Source organism: Lampetra fluviatilis, chromosome 43, assembly GCF_964198595.1.
Source record: "Lampetra fluviatilis chromosome 43, kcLamFluv1.1, whole genome shotgun sequence".
Lineage (NCBI taxonomy): Eukaryota > Metazoa > Chordata > Hyperoartia > Petromyzontiformes > Petromyzontidae > Lampetra > Lampetra fluviatilis.
In genome coordinates, this window is record NC_136317.1 from 5,030,815 (window position 1) to 5,055,106 (window position 24,292).

Below are 24,292 nucleotides of genomic sequence, written 5' to 3' on the forward strand. Positions count from 1 at the left end.
CAAAATCCTGGTGTTCGTCTTTCTTGACTGGTGACAACCGCCAACTTTACACAAAAACACATCGTATTCAAAGCTTTGTTGCTGAACTTACTTTTTTTCTGACGGGGTTCCGAGGCCATGCCTGGTGGGATTTTTGTTTTATTGTAAGCTCTGGTTGTTGTCGCTGTTGTTTGTTAAATGTGTCGGAGCCTATAGAGTGTTTTTTTCTGTTTCTCATGATTTCTGAGCGCATGACCAAAGGTCCGAAGCTCCTGATCACCTTGTTATGAAGAAACACAGGAACCGATACAATGAGAAAGATCCCCCATGTAACCTTAAGTCTGTTGAGGGCAAGTGCCATTAGCGAGCACCTATGAAGGCCGGAACGCCACACTAGGAGGTGGGTGGCCAGCACCACGCTCGGCACCACCTTTGTCCCCCTAGTGGCGATGTTGATACACTGCACCAGATACTCTTTAGAGGCCTAGTCGGCCTGAGGGAGGCCCAGGACTGGTTCAGATATTCGCCGCTTGTGTTGGTGGTTGCGAGTGGCTATCGAGCTCAGGTCGCTGGGTTCATAGTGCAGAGTGCTGACCACTACAGAAACAGTTGTTCTGCGGTCCATAATAGAGGTTTGTTTTGGGTTAGTTCACGTAAATATATAATTGTGTCGTTAAAACCCGCCACCACCCGACACAGCCAACTAGTAAGGGTTGTCACGTAAACAGAACATGCCATTTCGTCACTAGTACAGCACACCCGTGTGTTGGAGAGCCAAGCCACAACATTTACAATCTGAGTACGACGTTTCGCCAGTAATTACAACCCGCTTCATCAGGCGACAGCCAGATTTGTGGAGAAGTCTAACTGTTTCGTTGTAGAGGCGTAGATGTGTTAACCACCCTTCTGCGCTCTTGCACAATGTGGGGGGGGGGGGGTATTACTGAGGCAAAGTACATTATGCATGTGCATTGTCCGTTTATCTATTTCATTACTTATATTCTCCACAACGCTAATTGTGTTTTGCTTGTTGTATATTATTGTATCAAACTAGAACCCCGCATCTCAAAGAGAGGATTCCTTGGCTATAAAGGTCTGGCCGTTCACCAGCAATGATTCAAACAAGCCTCACTCTGTTCTACTTTGTATTTATAAAGTGCCTTTCACCAAGGCGCTTAACAATGCTCGCTGACTACAGCACAAAATGGCAAGATAAGGGATGGGGATCGGGGTAGTGACTAGGGCGGAGGGAGCGAGGTGGAGGAATCAGGGGCGTTGGGTGGTGCTGGTAGGGGTGGCGGAAGATGAAGGGATACGGCGAGGTAGAGAAGAGAGATAGGAGGACCTGATGGCAGTGCAAGAAGAGGAAAGCGAGGGGGGTGGGTGGAGTCGGATGTGGAGTTGGAGTTGGTTCCAGTGTAAGGGGGCAAGCGGAGAGAAGGAGTGAAAGCGAGACTGGGCGTAGGGTGGAGGAGGGACAGGAAGAAGATAGGCAGCCTGTGACGTGAGCAGGGCATGATGGGACATATAAGGAAATTAGAGAAGGCAGGTAAGGGGAAGCGGGGGGAGGCAGTCCATGCAAAGCTTTGAAAGCTAAGGCGAGTCTTTAAAACAGGTAGCGGTGATAGATAGGAAGCCGGTGAAGTTGTTGAAGGCGTGGGGAGCAATGGGTGCTGACGGGGGGAGGTTTAAGATGGCGGGGTGCGAGTTTTGGATTTGTTGTCGAGGGGCGAGGGCGTTGGCAGGGAGACCGACCAGGTGCGAGTTGCAATAATCCAGACGAGTGAAGACTCAGGGGAGTGCACAAGAAGTTTGGCGGCGGTGATGGCAATGAGGAGAAGATGATAGCGGCAACGTGCGAGTGGCGTTGGCGATGCGGGACGTGAAGGGAAATGAGGAATCAAGAGGTGACGCCAAGAATTTGGACGGAAGCGATCCGAGTTGGACTGAGCGGAGGGAAAGATTTGGAGGGGTTAGGAGGAGGAGGAGGAAGAGAGGGGGAAAGCGAGAAAAGTAGAGCCACGGTGCTTTTGGAAGGGTTAAGGGAGAATAAATGTTGTGTCATCCATGCTTGGATGGCCATTAGGCAGGATGAGATGCGGTCGCGAAGGTCGGGGGTAAGAGCCTTGAAGGAAAAGACGATTTGAGTGTCGTCGGCAAATGGGTGATACGAGAGATTGAAAAAAATTAACCCGTAAAAAAAAAGTTTTTCACTATAAATCCTTTATATGCGTGGCGGCTAGAGTCCTCTCGTCCTCTGGCTTGAGATGGCTGCCACCTATGGGTCAGATGATTGCCTGCCACCATTAAGCAATTGGTAATTAAATATACTTTTTTGTTTCCTAAAAAGTGTAAAATTTGGAAAAAAATTTTTCACGAAAATCAATTGTCACGCACAACGAGTCTGTGTGCAAAATGTCAGCTCGATTGGATCACGGGAAGTGGGTTAAAACACGACCGAAAGATTTGCACGGTCGTAAGCGTGCAAGCAAGTGAACTTAATATAAAGGATTTAAAAAGAAAGGACAGGCTCGAGGGGGGGCGGGGGGGGGGACACGTCTAGAGGGAGAACAGGAGAGGACTCAGCGCAAAACCCTGGGGGGGAGGGGGGGTGCCAACCGTGACGGGGGTGAGGAAGAGCCACGGTTCAAGGAGACAGTGGATGAAACGAGAAGTGAGTTAAGAGCGGCGCTGCATGGCGTGGCGAGGCACCGAATGCCGAAAGTGGGCCAAGGTTTGCTCGTGCTTGATCAACCCCGCTGAAGTGATGCACTCCCAAAAGGCTCTGGGGGCCTAGTGGGTTGCGTGAAGAAAATAACGTTCATTTTTGCATGCGCTGAGACGGTTATATAACGGAGACGAGCTGTGTGTAATGCACCTTGTGCCTAGCGACTTACCCATCCACCTCCTTACCAACCCACCCACCCAATATACCAATCTATACCCACTTGTCTATTTATCACAACACCTGCCCATCTCCCCCCCCGCCCCCCGTATAACCTGTAACAGACTTTAAGGGCAAGTGCTGTTAGCGAGCACCTATGAAGGCCGGCACGGCACACGAGGGGGTGGGTGGCCAACACCACGCCCGGCCGCCTTTGTCTCCCTAGTGGCGATATTTACACATCGCACCAGGTACTCATTTGAGGCTGAGTCGACCTAGGGGAGGCCCAGGACCGGTTCAGATAATCGTCACAGACACACACAGATAGACAAAGACACACAGACACACACAGACAGACAAACACACTGACACACACGTACGCAACATAGGGGGGGGGGGGGGGTCAGACATTTGTGACGATGTGTGACGAGGGAGGGGGGTTTGAGAAATGTGACGTCACATCAAAATGCGCAACTTTAAATAAATATAGACAACACGTTCTACTTAATTAAATATACTTTTTTTTTTATATAATGTTTTCTCCTACAACATCAGCGCCACATTGAATACGTGACGCCGTGTGACGAGAGGGGGGGGGTCAAAAAACGTCCAAAATCGCGTGACGTCATTTATGGACGGCTCCATACACACACAGGTACACACAGACACACACACAGGTACACACAGACACACACACAGGTACACACAGACACATACACAGGTACACACAGACACACAGGTACACACAGACACACACACAGGTACACACAGACACACACACAGGTACACACAGACACACACACAGGTACACACAGACACATACACAGGTACACACAGACACACACACAGGTACACACAGACACACACACAGGTACACACAGACACACACAGGTACACACAGACACATACACAGGTACACACAGACACACAGGTACACACAGACACACACACAGGTACACACAGACACACACACAGGTACACACAGACACATACACAGGTACACGCAGACACATACACAGGTACACACAGACACACACAGGTACACACAGACACATACACAGGTACACACAGACACACACACAGGTACACACAGACACACACACAGGTACACACAGACACACACACAGGTACACACAGACACACACACAGGTACACACAGACACATACACAGGTACACACAGACACACACACAGGTACACACAGACACACACAGGTACACACAGACACACACACAGGTACACACAGACACACACACAGGTACACACAGACACACACAGGTACACACAGACACACACACAGGTACACACAGACACACACACAGGTACACACAGACACACACAGGTACACACAGACACACACACAGGTACACACAGACACACACACAGGTACACACAGACACATACACAGGTACACACAGACACAAAGATCCCCCGTATAGCCTTAACAGACTGTAGGGGCAAGTGCTGTTAGCGAGCACCTATGAAGGCCGGAACGGTACACGAGGGGGTGGGTGGCCAGCACCACGCCCGACCGCCTTTGTCTCCCCAGTGGCGATGTTTACACACCGCACCAGGTACTCATTTGAGGCTGAGTCGACCTAGGGGAGGCCCAGGACCGGTTCAGATAATCGTCACTGGTGTTAGCCGTACACAGACACACACAGGTACACACAGACACATACACAGGTACACACAGACACACACAGGTACACACAGACACACACACAGGTACACACAGACACATACACAGGTACACGCAGACACACACACAGGTACACACAGACACATACACAGGTACACACAGACACACACACAGGTACACACAGACACACACACAGGTACACACAGACACATACACAGGTACACACAGACACACACACAGGTACACACAGACACACACACAGGTACACACAGACACACACACAGGTACACACAGACACACACACAGGTACACACAGACACATACACAGGTACACACAGACACACACAGGTACACACAGACACACACACAGGTACACACAGACACACACACAGGTACACACAGACACACACACAGGTACACACAGACACATACACAGGTACACACAGACACACACAGGTACACACAGACACATACACAGGTACACACAGACACACACACAGGTACACACAGACACATACACAGGTACACACAGACACACACAGGTACACACAGACACACACACAGGTACACACAGACACACACACAGGTACACACAGACACATACACAGGTACACACAGACACATACACAGGTACACACAGACACACAGGTACACACAGACACACACACAGGTACACACAGACACACACACAGGTACACACAGACACATACACAGGTACACACAGACACATACACAGGTACACACAGACACACAGGTACACACAGACACACACACAGGTACACACAGACACACACACAGGTACACACAGACACACACACAGGTACACACAGACACATACACAGGTACACACAGACACACACACAGGTACACACAGACACATACACAGGTACACACAGACACACAGGTACACACAGACACACACACAGGTACACACAGACACACACACAGGTACACACAGACACACACACAGGTACACACAGACACACACAGGTACACACAGACACAGACACACACACACAGGTACACACAGACACACACAGACATACACACACAAACTAGCCGCTGCACTGCTGCTCCCCACAGCTACCTGTCCACTCACCCAGCAGCCCCCCCCCACCACCACCGCCAAACCTCTCACGGACATTTCTTGGTGACTTTACCGAAAGAACCAAGAAGAGAAAAATAAAAAGTAATTTCAACCATGAACCGTAGCCACTTGCGGCACCGTCGTTTAACCACTAAATTAAGCATCGCAAAGTAAGCTGCCCTATGAGTTTAAAACGACGCGTAAACAACACGACAGCTTCAACCGAACCTGCTTGGCCGACGGTGCTGATGCCCCCCCCACCCCCCACAAAGACAAAGATCCCCCGTATAGCCACGACAGACTGTTGGAGCAAATGCTGTTTGAGAGCACCTATGAAGTCCGGCACGGCACACGTGGGGGCGGGTGGCCAACAGCGGTGGCGATGTTTACACACCGCGCCAGGTACAGATTTTTTCGGCTCGAGTTGATCCTAGGGGGAGGCCCATGAGCGGGTGGAGATAACCCTTGCCGCTGTTGGTGGCTGCGAGCGGGAATCGAACTCGGGTGGCGCTAACCGCTCTCCCTCAAGGGCCCGGAGGTCACGCGGCTCGGGATTTTGTGGCCCAACGCCGCTCCGCACGCACGCGGTGCCCCACGTGCCAATGGCCCTCCCCGCCCCACCGTCGCTGATATTGCTAAGTGGGCCTTCTTACCTGGTAAAATACAAAAACAATACTCTTAGTTTTTTTAGCGGTAAAGTCACGTAGGTAAAATTTTTTAAATTAAAATTTATAAAAAATAAAATAATAATAAATCACGACGTTTCGGAGGCAACACAAGTCTCCGTCATCAGGTGGGACCGTCACAGCTAGATTAGTAAATCGTCACGGCTAGATTAGTAAATCAAGATTAGTAAATCTAGCTGTGACGGTCCCACCTGATGATGGAGACTTGTGTTGCCTCCGAAACGTCGTGATTTTTAATAATTTTATTTTTATTCATTTTAATTTCATTTTTTTACCTACGTGACTTTACCGAAAAACTAAGAGTATGGATCCTTGCAGTCACGAAAGCTTCAAATCTAGAATACAAAAACAATATTTTTCGATTTAAAGCTTTCGTGACTGCAGGGATTCATCTTCTTGGTTCTTTCGGTAAAGTCACGTAGAATGGAAATAATAAAATAATATTATTTTAGAATGTTTTATTTTTATTATTTTATTATTTTCATTCTACGTGACTTTATAAAAACAATGTTTAGCTCTTGGTTGTATAGCTCAGGAGGTTGAAGCCTGGGGGTAGCGCGCAGTCGTGTGACCCACCAGCGCCTACCGGGCGTTGTAGGCGTGCGGCTGCGAGGGCGGTGAGGTGCCAGGGGGTGGCAGCATAGCGATAGGTGCGGAGGAGGGCGTACGACACTTCTGTCGACTTCTGAGATCTTACCAAAAATCTATGATCGTTAAACCAGGTGCGCTCCGCAGATTAAACTGTTTGACAATTTTGTTTTATTCTACCAGCTAAGGCCCACTCAGCTTTATTGCTCTTTTTCAGACGTGACCTGCCCGCTAATGCTAGCTCAACGAAGTGGCTTCTCATATGGAAATGTATAGCAGCCAAATACTCTAAACGCGTGTTTCTAAATATGGGGGGGGGGGGGGGGGGGAACGGAGGACCCGGAGAAGAATTCACACAACCACGGGGAGAGAGAGACACTCAAACTACAAATATACAGCAGGAGTCAGGGTCTGGATCGAACCCACCACCTCCATGAATACCAGGCGAGGGAGTTAACATCTCGCCACCACGGTACCCCAGATATATTTGCTCCAAGCTCTGTGGTTGAGTGTGTTGATTGAATCCATCTGTGCAGAGTTTCTAGTGGTACACCCTGGCATACTAAGTGGGTTATCCAGGTGCTCCAGTTCCTTGCAGTGCGGCTTTTATAGGTAACAATCTTGTTTCTTTTTGTTTGCATTTTGACTGCTTGTCTTGTGGTTATTGCAAACATGACCCCTTGTATAAAGGTGTCAGTTTGTGTACCAGATGAAAGGGTAAAAACCTATTACGATATTTTGCTACTGGTAAAGGAGGTCTCATAGTGTGTTAAACTTCTTTTGCACCGTTACGTAGCCGACAGTGCCAATCGGAGGTCTTGCACAGACCACGGAATTTGAGACACGATCGAGGGAGCAGCTGCTGCCCTCTGCGTGCAGAGCGCAAACTTCAACAACAGAATGAAAACGAAGAACGGGCTTTTTACCCTCTCCGGCAATACTACCGATGTCAAGAGGTTCAATACAATTCATACATAAGCAGACGATAACACATCCTTCCTATCTTGATTTGAAGCTTTCGTGACTGCAGGACTCCATACTCTCTGGTTCTTTCGGGGGAAGTCACGTAGATAGAAAAAATAATAAACGAATAGAAAACACGACGTTTCGGTCGCAACACAAGCGTCCGTCTTCATCCTTCCTATATTTGTGTGTGTTTTTTTAGACGAATGTTTTCTTGTTATGAACACGTGTGCCATGAGATGGTTAAAGGTGCAGCCCTGCAATTACTTGCTCAGGCCCAGGATCCATGGACTACGCATGTACACTGAACTTCTTTCGCACCGCACTATCCAACCGTGCTCATCGGGAGGCACGGGGGAAAGGGAACAACAGAACTGAACAAAAAAACAGTTCTTTCTAAATGAGTTGTGAAACCTTGATTTAAAAGTGAATAGCTCCCAGTGGCTTTCTACTATAGGGGGGGGGCGAGAGGGCATTTGTCGTTCGGCATTGTTTGTTCCGTTTAATACAAGTAGAAACGAAGCGAGTCACGCTTGCTGCCAGACAGACAGTTGGGATAAAGAGTTGGACTGCCACTTTACACCAAGGCCGGATTAAGGTCCTTGTAGGCCCTTAGACACTTCTGTTTTGTGAGCCTTCAGCGATAACTTTATACAGTTGGCACTGCTTGCCCATGCTACTACTACCGCCGCCGTCACCCGCTTGATTGTGCGAAAAACATAATTTGAAGATGTTATTTGCTAATTTTGCAATGAAAAAAATCTCTAAAAGTTCATCTCCAGGGTTTAATTTCTCTCACATTATGAAAAAAAAACGATTGCCATTACTCTGCCTATTTGTATATACACTCTGTGCCTAGCCTTGCTATGTAAATATATTTATTCAAGTGTTTTTTTTTATCATACATACATGCAAAAAAACAAAAACATGGTCAAAATATTTTCTCTTACGCCCTTTAGTTTTCGTAGACCCTCGACACAGTGCCTACTGTGGCCTCTTGGATAATACGACACTGCTTTACACTATGGGGACCTGATTAGAATGACATTACAACGAAAATTACGGTTAACGATGTACCGTACAGTTTTAAATTTGCGTATTATGAACGGTTACCTATTTATTACCTGAGTAAACATGCGAACTTTGGGGCAACTGCGGCATACGGTTAGAACAATGGAACCAACGTTGGCACAATGTCGGCACAACGTTTGACCGACGTCGGCACAATATCGGAGCAACGTCCCATGTTTACTTGACAGGGAGCTGTTGATTAACAGACGAATCCTTCAGTGATAAAAAAAAAGTTTCATAATAAATAATCTCAAGTGCGCTTAGCGTGCGAGCACGGTTGCGTGAGCTAGCCGTTGCCTAACGTCTGAATTCTCAACAAACGGCGGTCTCTTCTTGTAAACGGGCCGTGAGAGGCTTAATTGCTGCTTGCTTACGAAAATTCACGAAAGTAACCAACGCGGCAGCGCACAATGGAAAATCTTAACAGTGGCGCGGTGATTCACATTTCTGGGTCATACGATGCATTCTTTGCGTTTGTCGCTATGCAGACCTTTTCCCGACGTGCACCTGGTTTTGCAAACCACGTTACACCTGAGGACGTGCTCTGTGATTGCGTTTACGTGTGAATACGCGTATTTGTAAGGCGCAGCACTGCAAGTACAGGCTCATGCCACTGCTGGTGGAAGGTACTCCACCGGAGGGACATTTTAGACAGCTCCTCGACATGGGAGGATATTTTAGCCAACCCTCCCATGCTGGCAAGATGTCTTGAAAGAGGTGGTAGTGCCCACACTAACACGTAGGCTTTTGCGACCAATATCATCCATAATACAGGGTTTGTTTTGGTTTTATATCGCGTAAATATATAAATGTGTCGTTAAACTCGCTGTACTGGTACAGCAACACCGGTGTGTTGGAGAGACAAGCCACAACATTTACAATCTGAGTACGACGTTTCGCCAGTAATTGCAACGAATTACAACTAGCTTCATTAGATGACCTAACCCACCAAAAACACCTGTATTGTGGAGTTACCCACACTTTACCGCACCACGCGCGATACGCCGACCGACACAACTGCGGTGAAGCCTAGTGATAGATTTTTACCCTTTAAACTTGTACAAAAACTGACACCTTTATACAAGGCATCATGGTTGCAATAACCACAACACAAGCAGTCAAAATGCAAACAAAAAGAAACAACTCTGATAATGATAATGATATGCACTGTCCTTGAAGTTGATTGGTCCACACCCGAGACAGCTTTTCTTAGAGCCTAGTCTCCATTGGTGTTGGACCAGATGACGCCAAAAGGCGTACAACTCAAAAACAGCGCACTATCAGAGTATTGAGAGCTCGGGGTAAGCATTTACACTATGAGACCTCCTTTACCAGTAGCAAAATATTGTAATAGGTTTTTACCCTTTCAACTGGTACAAAAACTGACACCTTTATACAAGGCATCATCTGGTCCAACACCAATGGAAACTAGGCTCTAAGAAAAGCTGTCTCGGGTGTGGACCAATCAACTTCAAGGACAGTGCATATCATTATCAGAGTTGTTTATTTTTGTTTGCATTTTGACGGCTTGTGTTGTGGTTATTGCAAACATGATCCCTTGTATAAAGGTGTCAGTTTTTGTACCAGTTGAAAGGGTAAAAACCTATCACTATATTTTGCCACTGGTAAAGGAGATGTCTCATAGTGCGGTGAAGCCGTTCGTTAAAAAAAAACTACGCCGGGAAATATCGAACCGAGGGGTCGGTCGGTCGCCATCACGCCACTGTCGGCAGCTCTGCACGTCTTTTCGTAAATTAACGTTCAGCGCAAATGCTCGCAGCTCGGATATGGGGGTCATAATGCGAAAGAGCCGTTCTCATAGTGCCAACTTCCTGTCTATATTTAACCCGAGACCCTGGGAGGGACGACTAACCGCGGAGTGGGGTCAGGTCTGCGCGTTGCCAACCTATGACCTACGACCTGAGGGTGAAATTCCCTCCTGGCCCTACCCCCTCCCCCCCAGGGCCTTCCAGAGACAGAGCGCATCGGAGTGTCCCTAAAAAAATTCCACGAACAAAATAAATTGTGAATGCATCGAGCTTGATATGAAATAAAAACCACTTCACTGAAAGTAAATGGCCCCATAAATGTTTTTTATTCATCGGGTGTGGAAGACAATTACGGTGCTGCAGAGATTATGCAACCGACAAATCTAACCTTGTGAGTTGCATAACAATCTGAACAATTGTACGTCTTCGGCAAACCGAGGAATTCCAGGCATCTGGAAAACTCACTGCCTGAGCGCGGTGGGAGTGATCGGGGTTATGCCCGGGTATTGAATTAACACGCCAAGCTGCAAAAACGTCTCATTTTAAGATATCTTCTTTATAAAAACCCCGGCCGTTCCGAGTCTCAGCCGAGCGGCACCTAAACTAAATTATTTACTACACTACTTTTTATTCTACCAGCTAAGGCCCACTGAGCTATGTAGCTCTATGCCAGAAGCGACTTGGCCACAAATGATAGCTCAACGAAGTGGCTTACCACGCGGACATTTATAGCAGCCATATACTCTGAACGCGCGTTGTTGTTGATTCTAAATGTGGAGGGGAAAACCGTAGGACCCGGAGAAAAATCCACGCAACCACGGGGAGAACATGCAAACTCCAAATATACTGGCGTCAGGGTTGAGATCGAACCCACAACCTCCTGTATACCAGGCGAGGGATTTAACATCTCGCCACCGTGGATCCCTGGCAAAGGCGGCTCCCCATAGATAAAGTGGGGGGGTGGTGGGGTGGAGTGATGGGGGGGTGGGGGGGCTTCAATCCAAAACCCCTCACCCACAACAATGTGCTGATGCACCGCTAACTGTCCCGAAAAATCACTTCCTTGGGAGACGCTTCAAATGAATAAGTGCCACGGTTGAATGACGGCGCAGGCAATTTGTTTTTTAGGATTTTTTTTTCTTCTTCTGCTGCTGCTGTGCTTTAGAGTCCGCTGGGAATTTGTCAAGGCCTAAATTAAAATGCAGTTAATGCATTATTAATGGGGGGGGGGGGGGGGTTTGTGGGGCGAGGGGTGGGGCATGGAGGCAAGGGGCAGGGGGGCATTTGCACACTAAGATGATGGGGTTGGTGAATGAGTAGGGGGGAGAGGGGATTTAACCGTCCTGGGTGGAGTGTTTCCGCATTCGTTTTTTTTTCTTGCAGAGGAAACGAATTCACTTGTTCGCTTGAGAATTAAAAAAAATAACAATCGCATCTCTCTTGGTGTGAACTCCGCAGTGATTTCTCAAGCAACGCGGACAGAGATGTACAATGCACACAGTTCTAGATTTGAAGCGTTCGTGAATGCAAGGATCCATACTCTTTTGGTTTTTTCCGAAAACAAATACATTAAATCACGACGTATCGTAGGCGACACAAGCCTCGGTCTTCAGGTGGAACCGTCACAGCTAAAATCACTGTTTCACCTGAAGACGGAGGCTTGTGTTGCCTCCAAAACGTCGTGATTTAATGTATTTGTTTTCCTTTTTAACCTACGTGACTTTAACGAAAAAACCAAAGAGAATGCACAGTGTCACTTATGACCGTGGTATGTAGCCAAACTCTTTTTATACAAATATATATAAAAAAAATCTGCGTCTAATTGGCATATATTGTATGTGTTTACCGCGTTACAATGGGCACTCAAAGAGGATTTTTTGTCATAATATATATTTGTCAAACGTGCGTGGTATTTCATGACAATAATATCGTGGAACACTGGAGCCTGCGCTCCTTCAGCGGACGCGGTGTTATTGACGGTCTGCGTTGATCCACTTTGTTATTCGTGCATATGCACCACTGGCGACGCAGTGTCACCAAGCAGCTTTGTTTAATTCATGAACACTCACGTCCATTCAGTTCAGCAGAACAGAGGTGAATAATGCAGAGGGGCCTCAAAATAACGCGAGTGGATCTCACCGTGGTGCCCGACAAACAACTGTTTTTCGGGCACCCATCAAAAGAAGAGAATTGTAATTTACCTTCAATCTTTCTCCCCAAGGTCAACAAGGTCAACACCGACTCGAAACGCCTCGTGCCAGTGCCGTCCCCGTTTGATTCTCTACCGCCAGCGGCATCGACCGCTGTATCGCCTGCTTTGGGCATTGGCAGAATCAGCTTGACAATCGTCCACGCTCGCCTGCGATGTTCATCTCTCTCTCTTTTTATTTTTACCCCGCGCGTGCGCCCGTGCCTTGCCGTAGCGTCGGTAGAAGACATTTGCGACCGGCTCAACGGGAACGTGCGAGCGGAGATAGAGTACCGCACGGGGACGCCCGGCGTCGGACGCCACAGCACGGCCACCGCCACCGTCACCACCGTCGTCACAGCAGCAGCTGCCGCCGCCACCGCCACAACGACGACGACAACGACAACAACCGCCGACTCGCGAGCCAACAACAGCAACATTCACCCGTCCCCGGATCCGGCAGCTGGCACAGGTAACGGAGTTGAACGTCCGGTGGACTAGGGCCCAGGGAAGGTCGGTGGGCCGCCAATTCACGCCTTAACAACATCAACAACATGAGCAAGCTACATTATCATAAATGATGCGAGTGATCTCATGTACGTTGAACTTCTTTCGTAGCAACACGTCGGCTTTCGCGAGCAATATCCATAATCGAGGTTTTTGGGTTCGGTCACGTAAATATAAATGTGTGTCGTTAAACCCACCACCACCCAACACAGCCAATTAGTAAGGTTTGTCACGTAAACAGAACGTGCCAATTCGTCACTAGTACAGCACTAACCGGTGTGTTGGAGAGCAAATCCACAACATTTACAATCTGAGTACGACGTTTTGCCAGTAATTACAACTAGCTTCATGACGGTGCGAGTGAAAAACCTAACTAATTGGCTGTGTCGGGTGGTGGTGGGTTTAATGACACATTAATAAACAGGGTGCTTCGAAAAATTGTTTACCCTTGTATGGGACTATCGTTTTTAATGGAAAAAGAACGGATAATACTACACTGTAACATGATAACAAATGTATCATCATTGTCAACACATGCCTGGAATGGTCTCCACATTTCTTGTGGTATTGTTGCAAATTCTCAGAAGTGTTAACATCTTTTTGAAGCACACTGTATTCACGCGATCTAACCCAAAAAACTGCATTATGGATGAGATTGTTCGCGAAAGCCAACGTGTTAAACAACACCACAGTTAGCCGATTGGTAGGCCCAAACACTCCTTGGAGGGGCTCTCCCGAGCTCCCTCTACTCGAGACCTTTTCACCAGCAGTGGGGAGAGAAGGCAACTGCAGCGCCGCCCCCTCATCTTTGCCGAGGTGCTCTGGTAGGTGACGCGCCCGTGGTAGTGCCTCTGCCACCCGTCGCAAAGGTTCATTGTTCCAATCCGGTGGGCCGCCCTGGTTGCTGCTGCAGGTGCATTGGCCGTCAAATACGTGCCCTCGGTCTCGCGTTGAAGGCCCCGTGACGTCGCTCGGAGGAGAGGAGGCCACCTGAGTGCTGGCGTCATGGCCCCAATTAAAAAAAAAACTCAATTCACACCGTACGTTACTGAATTGAGAAAATGCGTAGCAACCCCGGGTGCGAGAAAAAAAAAACTTAGCGCAGTGCTCTCCTGAAAAAGAGCTGAAGATTTACCGGTAAACAAGTTCAACAACAATGTAATAGTAGGTGTCTTTGCCTACTCTGCGGGGCAATTTCCATATAGAACTGCAACCCAAACGCTTCTTTGCCCAGAGAGGGAAGGCTTCGAGCCTGGGCAGAGGAGAGAGCTCTGCAGCCCCAGTGAGACCGATGAGCGTCCATCAATACCAACCGCTGCCCGCTCAATATGCACAATGGCCAATGTCCACAATCGCATTTCTTACAAAAACACACACACAATACCTTTTGACACGAGCACCCCCCCCCACCCCCGAGGGGTAAACAGATGTCTGATTTGCAGCTCCTTTCATAAAACCGGCGGCATTTTTGCATACAAGTCGAGGAGCTGCGAGGCCTTGAAGCTAAATAATAGAGAAGGTCTATGGGAGAAGGCTTGACAATCAGTATTTTAATATGATTATAAACCCAGTGGGTGCACGCAATTACCATGAATGCCCCCCACCCCCCCTCCCCCCCCCCCAGGCCTGCCCCCACCCCACCCCCCATGATGCCCTCCAACACCAACCCTCTCCACCGCCCTCCGACTCATCTTTGTTGCCGTTCTGGTCGCCCCCACCCAAACAGCGGAGTCGAGGGTCAGGGGTCACATCGCGGGACCACCATCTGTCGCGTCCACTCCTCGGCCGCTCCCCTCGTCCGCCTCCTCGTCGAACCTCCACCCCTGCAGACGAAGGCCGCACTCGCAACCCCTGCCCTAGCGAACCCAGGTATGCCGGCCCTTGCAAGCGCTAGCTAGCAAGCACCATTGAATGCCGGCACAGCACACGAGGGGTGTGGGTGGTCGGCACGGCGCCTACCTGTCCACTTTTGTCTACACAGTGGCGATGTTTGAGGCTGAGTCGACCTAGGGGAGGTCCCAGGACTGGTTCATATTATCGTTACTGGATGACCGTGAGCGGGAATCAAATTGGGATCGCCAGGTTCGTAGCACAGCGCGCTAACTACTACCTCCCACCTCCGATTGGCATGGTTGGCTACGTATGGTGCGAAAGAAATGCAACATGCAAAGGACAACATACAAAGGAATTACAAGTGACAGAATAGATCAGCAGACAATGCGTCTTTTAGGTCAATACTTGTTTTTGGGTTAGGCCACGGGGTACATTTATGCCGACGAAATTGCCTGTTGCGTTCACCCGCTTCCTAAACGCACGGACTATACAAACGGGCAGCCAATGTAACACTGCCCTCGTGAGCTATACATTGAGCAGCTACGAATCACCCATGGTTATGGGTTAAATATTAATATTGATAATTTTTCTGCACGTGTACCCCACGCTGTCAATCCATTGCTGGACGAGGGACTCACTACGCCGTGATTGCTTGTCGGTATCGTTTGACCATACTTCACCATGCTGGTCAGTGTGGCTGGTGGGGCACGAGTGGGGGGTTGTTTGGAGGTCCAGGACCGGGGTTGAAGACATCACTGACAGCTGATGTTAGATGTTAGCCCTGGCCAGGAATGGAACTCGGGCGCCGAATTTGTAGTGCGGTGCACTACCCCCGCCGCACTGCCGCTCTCCTTCTATTGCCTCTATGCCATCAGCGTGTCAAGCGTACGAAACAAAAATGGGAAAACATCATCGCGAAAAACAACAAATGGTGGTGATGTGACTTTGAGAATCGTGTCGGTTGCCCACCGCAAGGCAGTGTGTGTTGTAATATTAACAAAAGCGATGGTTGGATAGCCGACAGCCTGAGGGTCAAAAGTTCAACACAAACTGGCCGGCGCGGCCTTCACAAGCTGTTGACCAATGCAGCATTGATTGCGTACAAGGAACAATTCTGGGCTGGTTTCAAAACAACTGTGCCCCCATCAGCAGGGTCAGGCTTGCTTGAATCAATGCCGGTGAGCTGGCAATCTTGCAGAGGCAACGACGGCCCCTCACGTCACGATGACTTTCCCCCGTTAATTTTGAGTCGAAGATTCTCGGTGGACACGCTCGGAAGCGCTTCGACGCAAACAGTCGCTCGCGGCCACTCGTCGACAACCTCGCCACGTCTCTGTTTTTCCCCCGCGGTGTTTTTCCGTCGCGCACGCCCTCCCGGGGACTCATCTCGGCGGAGCCGAAGGGGGATGTCAACACCGGCGCAAACATTCCAAGAATCCGCCGTTTGTCTCCGCGCGATCGCGCAACGCACACGCTCCGCCCCCCCCGCCCCCCGCCAACCTCGCACGCTTTGGTTGCGCGCTGCCTGCGGACCTACGGGAACTTGCGCCGCGCGTTACGAACTTGTAACTTTTGCTCTTTCCGCTAAGGGGGCGGATGAAACCTCTCCGGCGCACTTCTTGCCGCGGGGGGCTCGAGTGCAAGGAAACTTTTATCGACGGGGCCCACGGTGCCGCGTCCGTCCGTGGGCTCGCGCCAAAAACGCGGTGCCACGTCGTGGGTTGACCGGGGATGAGGGCAGGGGCAATGGCTAACGACTGTTGTGGAGTTTGGGTAACGGAGCTGCCAGCTACCGTTGCCGTTGCCGCCGTTCGTGTGCCCACTGACCCGCGCGTCGATTTGACACCGACCCGCAAAAGTCGGCGTAACACCGACCGTTTGTTGGCTGCCGCCGAACGTTCAAACAGGCCCGTGCTTGAATGTGCTTGGGGAACCAGGGAAGTCCATGTGGCCACAGCAGATACTTGCTTGTGTTAGCAAAACAACAGCAGCAGCAGCAGCAGCACATATCTGTTTTTTTTTGTCGCTCTCAGTTTACAAGCACATTCCACGACCGATCTGTCCATCACGGCCTCTACAAAAAATGTTCAAACAATTATTTTCACGATTTTATTCTTGCGTATGGCAGCAGACAGTTTAGGAGCTAAATGCCAATGTCGAGGTCTGCTGCTGGCCATGACGAGAGGGCTTCAGGAGAGAGATAGTTCGTGTCGTTTTTCCGTTCCTCCTCTTCCTTTTAATGAGCGCAGACCAATGGTTTACTAAATAGTCCACAGTTTGAGTTGCATGGCCACAATCGCACCATGGCTTGTCGTTAATGTATCTCCGAGTCTCTATGTTTAACTTCTTCTTGGTTCTTTCGGTAAAGTCACGTAGATGGGAAATAATAAAATAATAAAAATATAACATAATAAAATAATTCTCACGACGTTTCGGCCACAACGCAAGTATCCGTCCTCAGGTGAAGAACAGGTCTGTCGGAAAGACAGCGTCTGAAATTCAGACGCTGTCTTTCCGACAGAACCAAGAAGATGAATCCCTGCAGTCACGAAAGCTTTAAATCAAAATTTATGTTTAACTTCTTTAGCACCTTATGTAGCCAAACGTGCACATCGGAAGCGTGGTGTGTTCCTCGGAGTCTCAGTGCATCTCTGTGCGTCTCTCTTCCGTTTGCGGAGGAGATGCACGCATCGGCCTGTTGACGTTCTGATGTCGGTTGATGGTTCCACCACTGGTGTGTTTGAGGATTTCAAAACCAGGAGATGCGATGTTTGGGACTTAAACGAGGAGGTGTTCATTCTGCACGTCCTCGTTGTTCCACTCTGTTTGCCAACGTTCTTCCAGATCTGGGTGAGATTATAGGATGGTGGCCGTGTTGGCAGTAGTGGTCAAGCACAGCAAAAGTAATTCTCAACTTTGGACCAATGTTGGGCTAATGTTGGTCCCACAGTTCCAATCACATCCGAACGTTGGCCTAACCTTGGCATAATACGAATTTGCTTTACCCTTTCTGGAAATAAGACAGGTGTTAAAGTGTCCAAACTTGCATTGCATTTGTGCTGTTCGCCTTTTGGCATTCTCTGGTCTCACACTGGTGAGATAAGGCCATAAAGAAGGCTGTCTCTGGAGTAGGCCAATCAGTTTCAAAGACAATGCCATATATTTTTTTATCAGAGCATGTTTTTGTTTTGCCACACGTATGTGTGGTTAATGCAGACAATGTCTTGCAATAGGTATCTATTTGGTGTTAGAACACCTTAAGACCTGTTTTATTGCCGAAAAAGGGTAAATCCATTTTTTTTCCATCATTTTCATCCTGGCAAAAAAGGTCTCATCGATATAACTATTCATATGCCAATTTTAAAATGTTCATAATTTTTGTTCATCAGGAACTTTTTTTTCTTACCAGGCCCCAGTGCGGTCTCCAACTCTTATTTATCCCCTCTCTGGCCTCTCTGTTTACTAGCTATAAAGACGGACCATTGCCCAAAACATCACCTATTATACGTTTCCTTTTAAGGCCACGGTGTTATATTGACAAACGTGTTGAGTTCTGCTCATGAAAACGAGGACAGCCCCATGTGCCTTGTGTATAGCAACAAACAAGGTCCGTGGATTGACGGACAAATTAAGAATTCCCTTCCGTGCCTATTTCAATACGAGCAAAAGAAAAAAACATGTTGGTTACATTTGCACATCAGATGTGAAGCCGCAACAAAAAAAAACGCAGGCAGCTAATCAGCTCACCTTGACCTTTACACTCTGACCCATGCAGCTTGCCCCAGGAATCTAATCAAAACAGCCGCCACCTTTGACCCCTATCCGTCATATTGCTCACGGTGGCGGGAAATGACATTTAGAAAAATTAGATAACATCAATCCAGTGTTCAGAAATTGTCGGGTAAAATTGTGAGTGATGTGATCATTACTGAAATTCAATTTCACAGACTGTAAAATATATATAAACAATTGAAATGTGAATCTTGAGAGAAAGCAAACATTTCTTGGCATCTTTAATAATGTTCACAGCTTAAGATATTTTTTTCAGTAAACAAAGGTTAAAGCATTCCTTCATCCATATGTCATTTTTTTAATATATATCCTATGTGTTCCAAGTGGCTCAGCCACTCAGAACACACATATATATAAGATCCTAGCTAGGGGGTTGACTCAACCCATCATAGGGTTAATAAAACAAGCTCCACTTCCTGGGGAAATCAGCAGTGGTTGTCCTTTAAGATAGCCTCACTCCTGCCATACAAATGTGGAATTTCCACCGCTGGCTCAGGGTTGTGAACAGATGATGAGCGCACTGCCTGCATGCTCACATGATTGCGAAATCACTTCTGAATTTTCCCCTCTCTTGCCGCTGTGCCAATTGTGCCATCACTCTTTCCCCTGCAGAGGGCAGCTTTGGTCCACTTGTCATCGCCATAAAATGTACTGAAGAGCCAGACTTGAACTTTACACGTGTACATATACTGAATATTCATAATCAACGTTTTTGGGTTAGATCGCGTTACTTATAAATGTGTCGTAACCCTCCACCCGACACGGCCAATCAGCAAAAAAAGTGTCACGTTGACAAAAGACAAATAGTTCACTACTTTAGCCCACCGGTGTGTTGAAGCGTGAAACCACAACATTTTAAATTTTTGAGTTGTACGACGTTTCGCTGGTAATTGCATCCAGCATCATCGGGCAATTCACGAAGTGAACTATTTGTCTTTTGTCAACGTGACACTTTTTTGCTGATTGGCCGTGTCGGGTGGTGGAGGGTTATGACACATTTATAACCCAAAAACGTTGATTATGAATAATATTGGTCGCAAAAGCCTACGTGTTAAATATACTGAATATGTATGGTCACAATAGTAAAAATTGCTTGACACGTGACGGGGATAAAGTGCGGCCCTGCAATTGCTCGCTTGCGTGCCCGCTGCTGCCAGCGCCTCCTTTAGTGAACACCGCCGGGAAGAGGGTATTGCTGCCTCCACTTCCGCGGTGTCAAGACGTCTTCCAAGAGGTCGGGGTACCCACACTTTACCCCACCACGTCTGACCTTCCGATCAACTCTACTGTGGCGGGGTGGGTGGGGGGGGGCCTCCACTATCCGCACTGCTTTGGGTGGACAGAAGCGACGCGGGACGGCGATTCAAGAAACTCGCCACGTTGTTTCAAATGCCCGGGCCGGAAGACACAATCGAAACGGCGTGCGCTCACCGTTGCGACTGCGACAGAATCCCTCCGAATAGCACGGTTGGCTACGCACGGCGCGAAAGAAGTTTCAACGTACGTGCATATACGTACGAGGCGAATATCTCACCAAACCCCACAAGAGTCGGGGTGGGGGGGTGGTGGAGGGTTGGGGGGCTGTGAACTACTCGTAACAAGACAACGGCCAGGGGTTTTCGCGACGTTCAAACGTGGGGGGCGCGGGGGGAGCGAGGTGGTCGGGCAGTGCGTGTTTTAATACGACGTTGCCACCCGCACGCTCACCACCATTGCCTCCGCCGTGTGGATATTTTAAGGCCACACCTGCTGAAATCACTCCTCACACCAGGGATCTGGGTTTTAATGCTTTGCCAAAATTAAAAATGATGATGATTATTAATAATGATGATGGTCAGTTTAACACGTAGGCTTTCGCGACCAATATTGTTCATAATCAACGATTTTTGGGTTTAGATCGCGTTATTTATAAATGTGTCGTAACCCTCCACCACCCGACACGGCCAATCAGTAAAAAAAAGTGTCACGTTGACAAAAGACAAATAGTTCACTGCTTTAGCCCACCGGTGTGTTGAAGCGTGGAACCACAACATTTACAATTTGAGTACGACGTTTCGCTGGTAATTGCATCCAGCATCATCGGGCAATTCGCCAGAATGGTGAGGCTCTGCTGTGTCTCCCGTTCTTATATAGAGCAGCAGCAGCAGGGTGACGTCATCATTAACTCATTAACTCACCGTCCCGCGTCGCTTCTGTCCACCCACACCGGTGGGCTAAAGCAGTGAACTATTTGTCTTTTGTCAACGTGACACTTTTTTTTTTTACTGATTGGCCGTGTCGGGTGGTGGAGGGTTACGACACATTTATAAATAACGCGATCTAAACCCAAAAATCGTTGATTATTAATAATGATGATGATTATGAATAATGATGATTTCATAGTGGTGGATATTTTTACATCTTTTTTTCCATTTCAGCTGTTGACAATTTAGGCAGCGTGAAACTTTCGAACCGCCGAACAAATTGGCAAACTTCAACCGCGTTCATATTTCACCGCGAAGTTGCACGAACGCGGCCTCGACGCTCGTTGAGAAAGTCCAAGAGAACGAGTTTGTTTTGCCACTTCTTGTGAACTCGCTTCGGCTTTCGAAGCATCATCATGCGCTTCTGCGGCCGTGCGGAACGCCTCTTCTTCCTACCGATATTAGGAATCCACTGGAGCTCTGCCACTTTTACAATCTAGATTGCTAAGAAAAAAACAATTCTTTGAACTGCTTTTTGTGTTTAGTTTGTTGTCTTTGCCCCCGCACCTCCGATTAGCGCGGTTGGCTGCTTACGTTGCGGAAGAAGTTCTACGTACGTACATCAATTTAACACGTAGCAGGCTTTCGCGACCAATATTATTCATAATATAGGTTTTTGGGTCAGATCGAGTTATTTATAAATATGTCGTAACCCTCCACCACCCGACACGGCCAAAGAGTAAAAAAATGTATCACGTTTTCAAAGGACAAATTAATTGACTTCTTTAGCCCACCGGTGTGCTGAAGAGAGAATCAACAGCATTTAAAATTTGAGTAGTCCGACGTTTCGCTGATAATTACAATCAGCTTCATCGGGCCAGAACTACGTACATCATCGGAGAATGGCCCTGATGATTACCTCTCCAGGGTTGAACGTGCGCTGTTGAACGTGCACTGTTGAAGGCACGTGGGTGTCCGATTTAGGCGTCCAGGTTAGGCGTGTGGGGTTCATTCAGTGACCACCGACAACGGACACAACACAAATCGTGAATTCTTCTCTGTGGGAATTGCAGTGAAGGTTTTTTTTTTCTATTTGATCTCCCCCCCCCACCTCTACCCCCGAGCAGCAAGAGAATCCAGACTCGGCAGCGCTGGGGTGAAAGGTCGCGTAAGGGGAAACGAGCACTCTGCTTGGAATTCGGGGCCAAAGGTCACACGGACATCACACCCCGAACCGCACTCACCTCTCCGTGCGGACCCACGCCCGTTTGCCACGAAACAAATACAACGACTCCCGCTTCCCACATTCGTCACTCCGCGTAAACAGAAAAACAAAGACAGTAGCTATTTTCGTTTTATTCCACGCAACCAATCTGCCGCACGGCCTTTCGGAATGCGAGTGCGTCTGTCATCGGCAGCATCCGTTTTCAATAAGAAGCAAACTCTGGACCGGTTTCGAAATTCAGCGTCTCATCAGCAGTCACCCTTGCTCGCTGCAAATTGCTGGCGTCTTGCCCAGCGTCAATAGCCCAAGGGCACTCTCCGCGAGAAATGAAATTCATCCATCTGGTTTCGGCTTTTTTTCTCTCTCGTGTGGCCGAGTTATAGTCACCACCACCTGTTTGGTGGAGAATGAATAAATAAATACCCGACGATGAATGCAGGTAAGGGAAACCCGCGTTTGCGTTGCCCGCGCACGCCGCTAATTCAAAACCAAGCTCGAGCCGCCGCGATTAAGTCTCCATCAGGGAGCCCTCCTGCCGTCCCCGAGAGCCAGCGGGTTTGGCTCTCGTTTCGCGGTCGCTTTTTCACGAAAGCATTTCTGGCATCCCCCGAGCGCGTTTCCACACATCCCCCGCCCCACCCCCCCCCCCCCACAAATCCTACTTCTCCCCCCGCCCTTCCACCTCGCAACCCCTTCCTCCACCACTCCTCCACGTGCCACTCGCCAACTGGGATCCCCTCTGCTCTCTCTCAAAACAAACCGCCATCGCTCGGCTTCACACTTCTGAATTGGAAAAAGAACCCCCCCCCCCCGCCCCCTCGTGACCGATCATGAGAAGAAGAAGAAGAATATCTTCCATCATGAGTCATGATCTATCCACTGTCGGATGAATGTCTCCCACCCCCACCACTGCTGATATTCCGAACGCTACCCTGAAGGGGAATGATGCCAGATGTAATCGTTGGACAATAGCACCGCAGTCAAGACTTACCGTGCTACTGCCGTTGTTTTTTTTTTTTAAACGCGGCTCTGCAAAACACTTAAGACGGACACCAACCAGAACGTCGTTGGCTTTCGGTAGCTGAGATGCCACCAATTCCACCTCCTGCGCACAGACGGAATTCGTCACTCCATCTCCTAGGTGTACCCCGGAGAGAATCCACGCGCCGCCAGGAGACAACGCTGAAAGGTCTGCACAGATAGGTTCACGAACCCACCTGCCGTTATTGTTATCCATTGGTCATGTACTGGATGTGCGAGCACCACAGTCATGAGCTACAGTGTTGCCGCTTTGGAGGTTCAAGCAGACCGGGACATGCCGTGCCACAATACGAGACACGAACTGCACCGTCAACGCATTGCCTCGTGTATTGTTATTACGCAACTGACAATAACGATGACTCTTAATGTTCTGGTAAGACTTGTGGGTTTTTCCCAAGACAGTAGAGCCTAATACGGCAAATAGAATAAAACATCCGCCTGGCACGGACTCAAAACCATCCAAATAGATTCTGCAGTGAAGCGGTGAAAGCTACCAGAAAGTTTTTTTGTTTCATGTAAAACACAAATGAGCCTTCATGGGGTGGTGGTGGTGCTCATCTCCTGGTTACAGCCAGTGATGGAAATTCCACACCCCTGTGGCGGGGATGAGTCTATTCACAGGCCAACCACTGTTGACTTGAGGGAGGATTCGCGAAGGTTTGCAGGCAGGGATTTTAAGTTCCAGACCTCAACCCCGTGCCAGTTGGCTGCACATCGCATTCACATCTGATGATTACGCAACCGACAAAAAAACATACGTTGAAACGTCCCGGGAAGGCCGACTATTTCACGCGCAGATTTCCCAGGACAGCTACCTTCAACAAGAGGGCGAATCCTGGACAAACCGGGATATGT

General features: G+C 48.6%; 1 protein-coding gene across 1 annotated transcript in view; it reads left to right on the top strand.

Moving 5' to 3' along the window:
• The window catches only part of LOC144947046 (uncharacterized), a 60,505-nt gene that overhangs the window by 19,080 nt on the left and 17,133 nt on the right, over positions 1-24,292 (top strand). Inside the window, exons 6-7 of the mRNA XM_078876190.1 lie at positions 13,092-13,328; positions 15,090-15,232. Coding sequence (XP_078732316.1) covers positions 13,092-13,328; positions 15,090-15,223 — 371 coding nt within the window. The 3' untranslated portion in view covers positions 15,224-15,232. The remainder of the gene's footprint in view (positions 1-13,091; positions 13,329-15,089; positions 15,233-24,292) is intronic.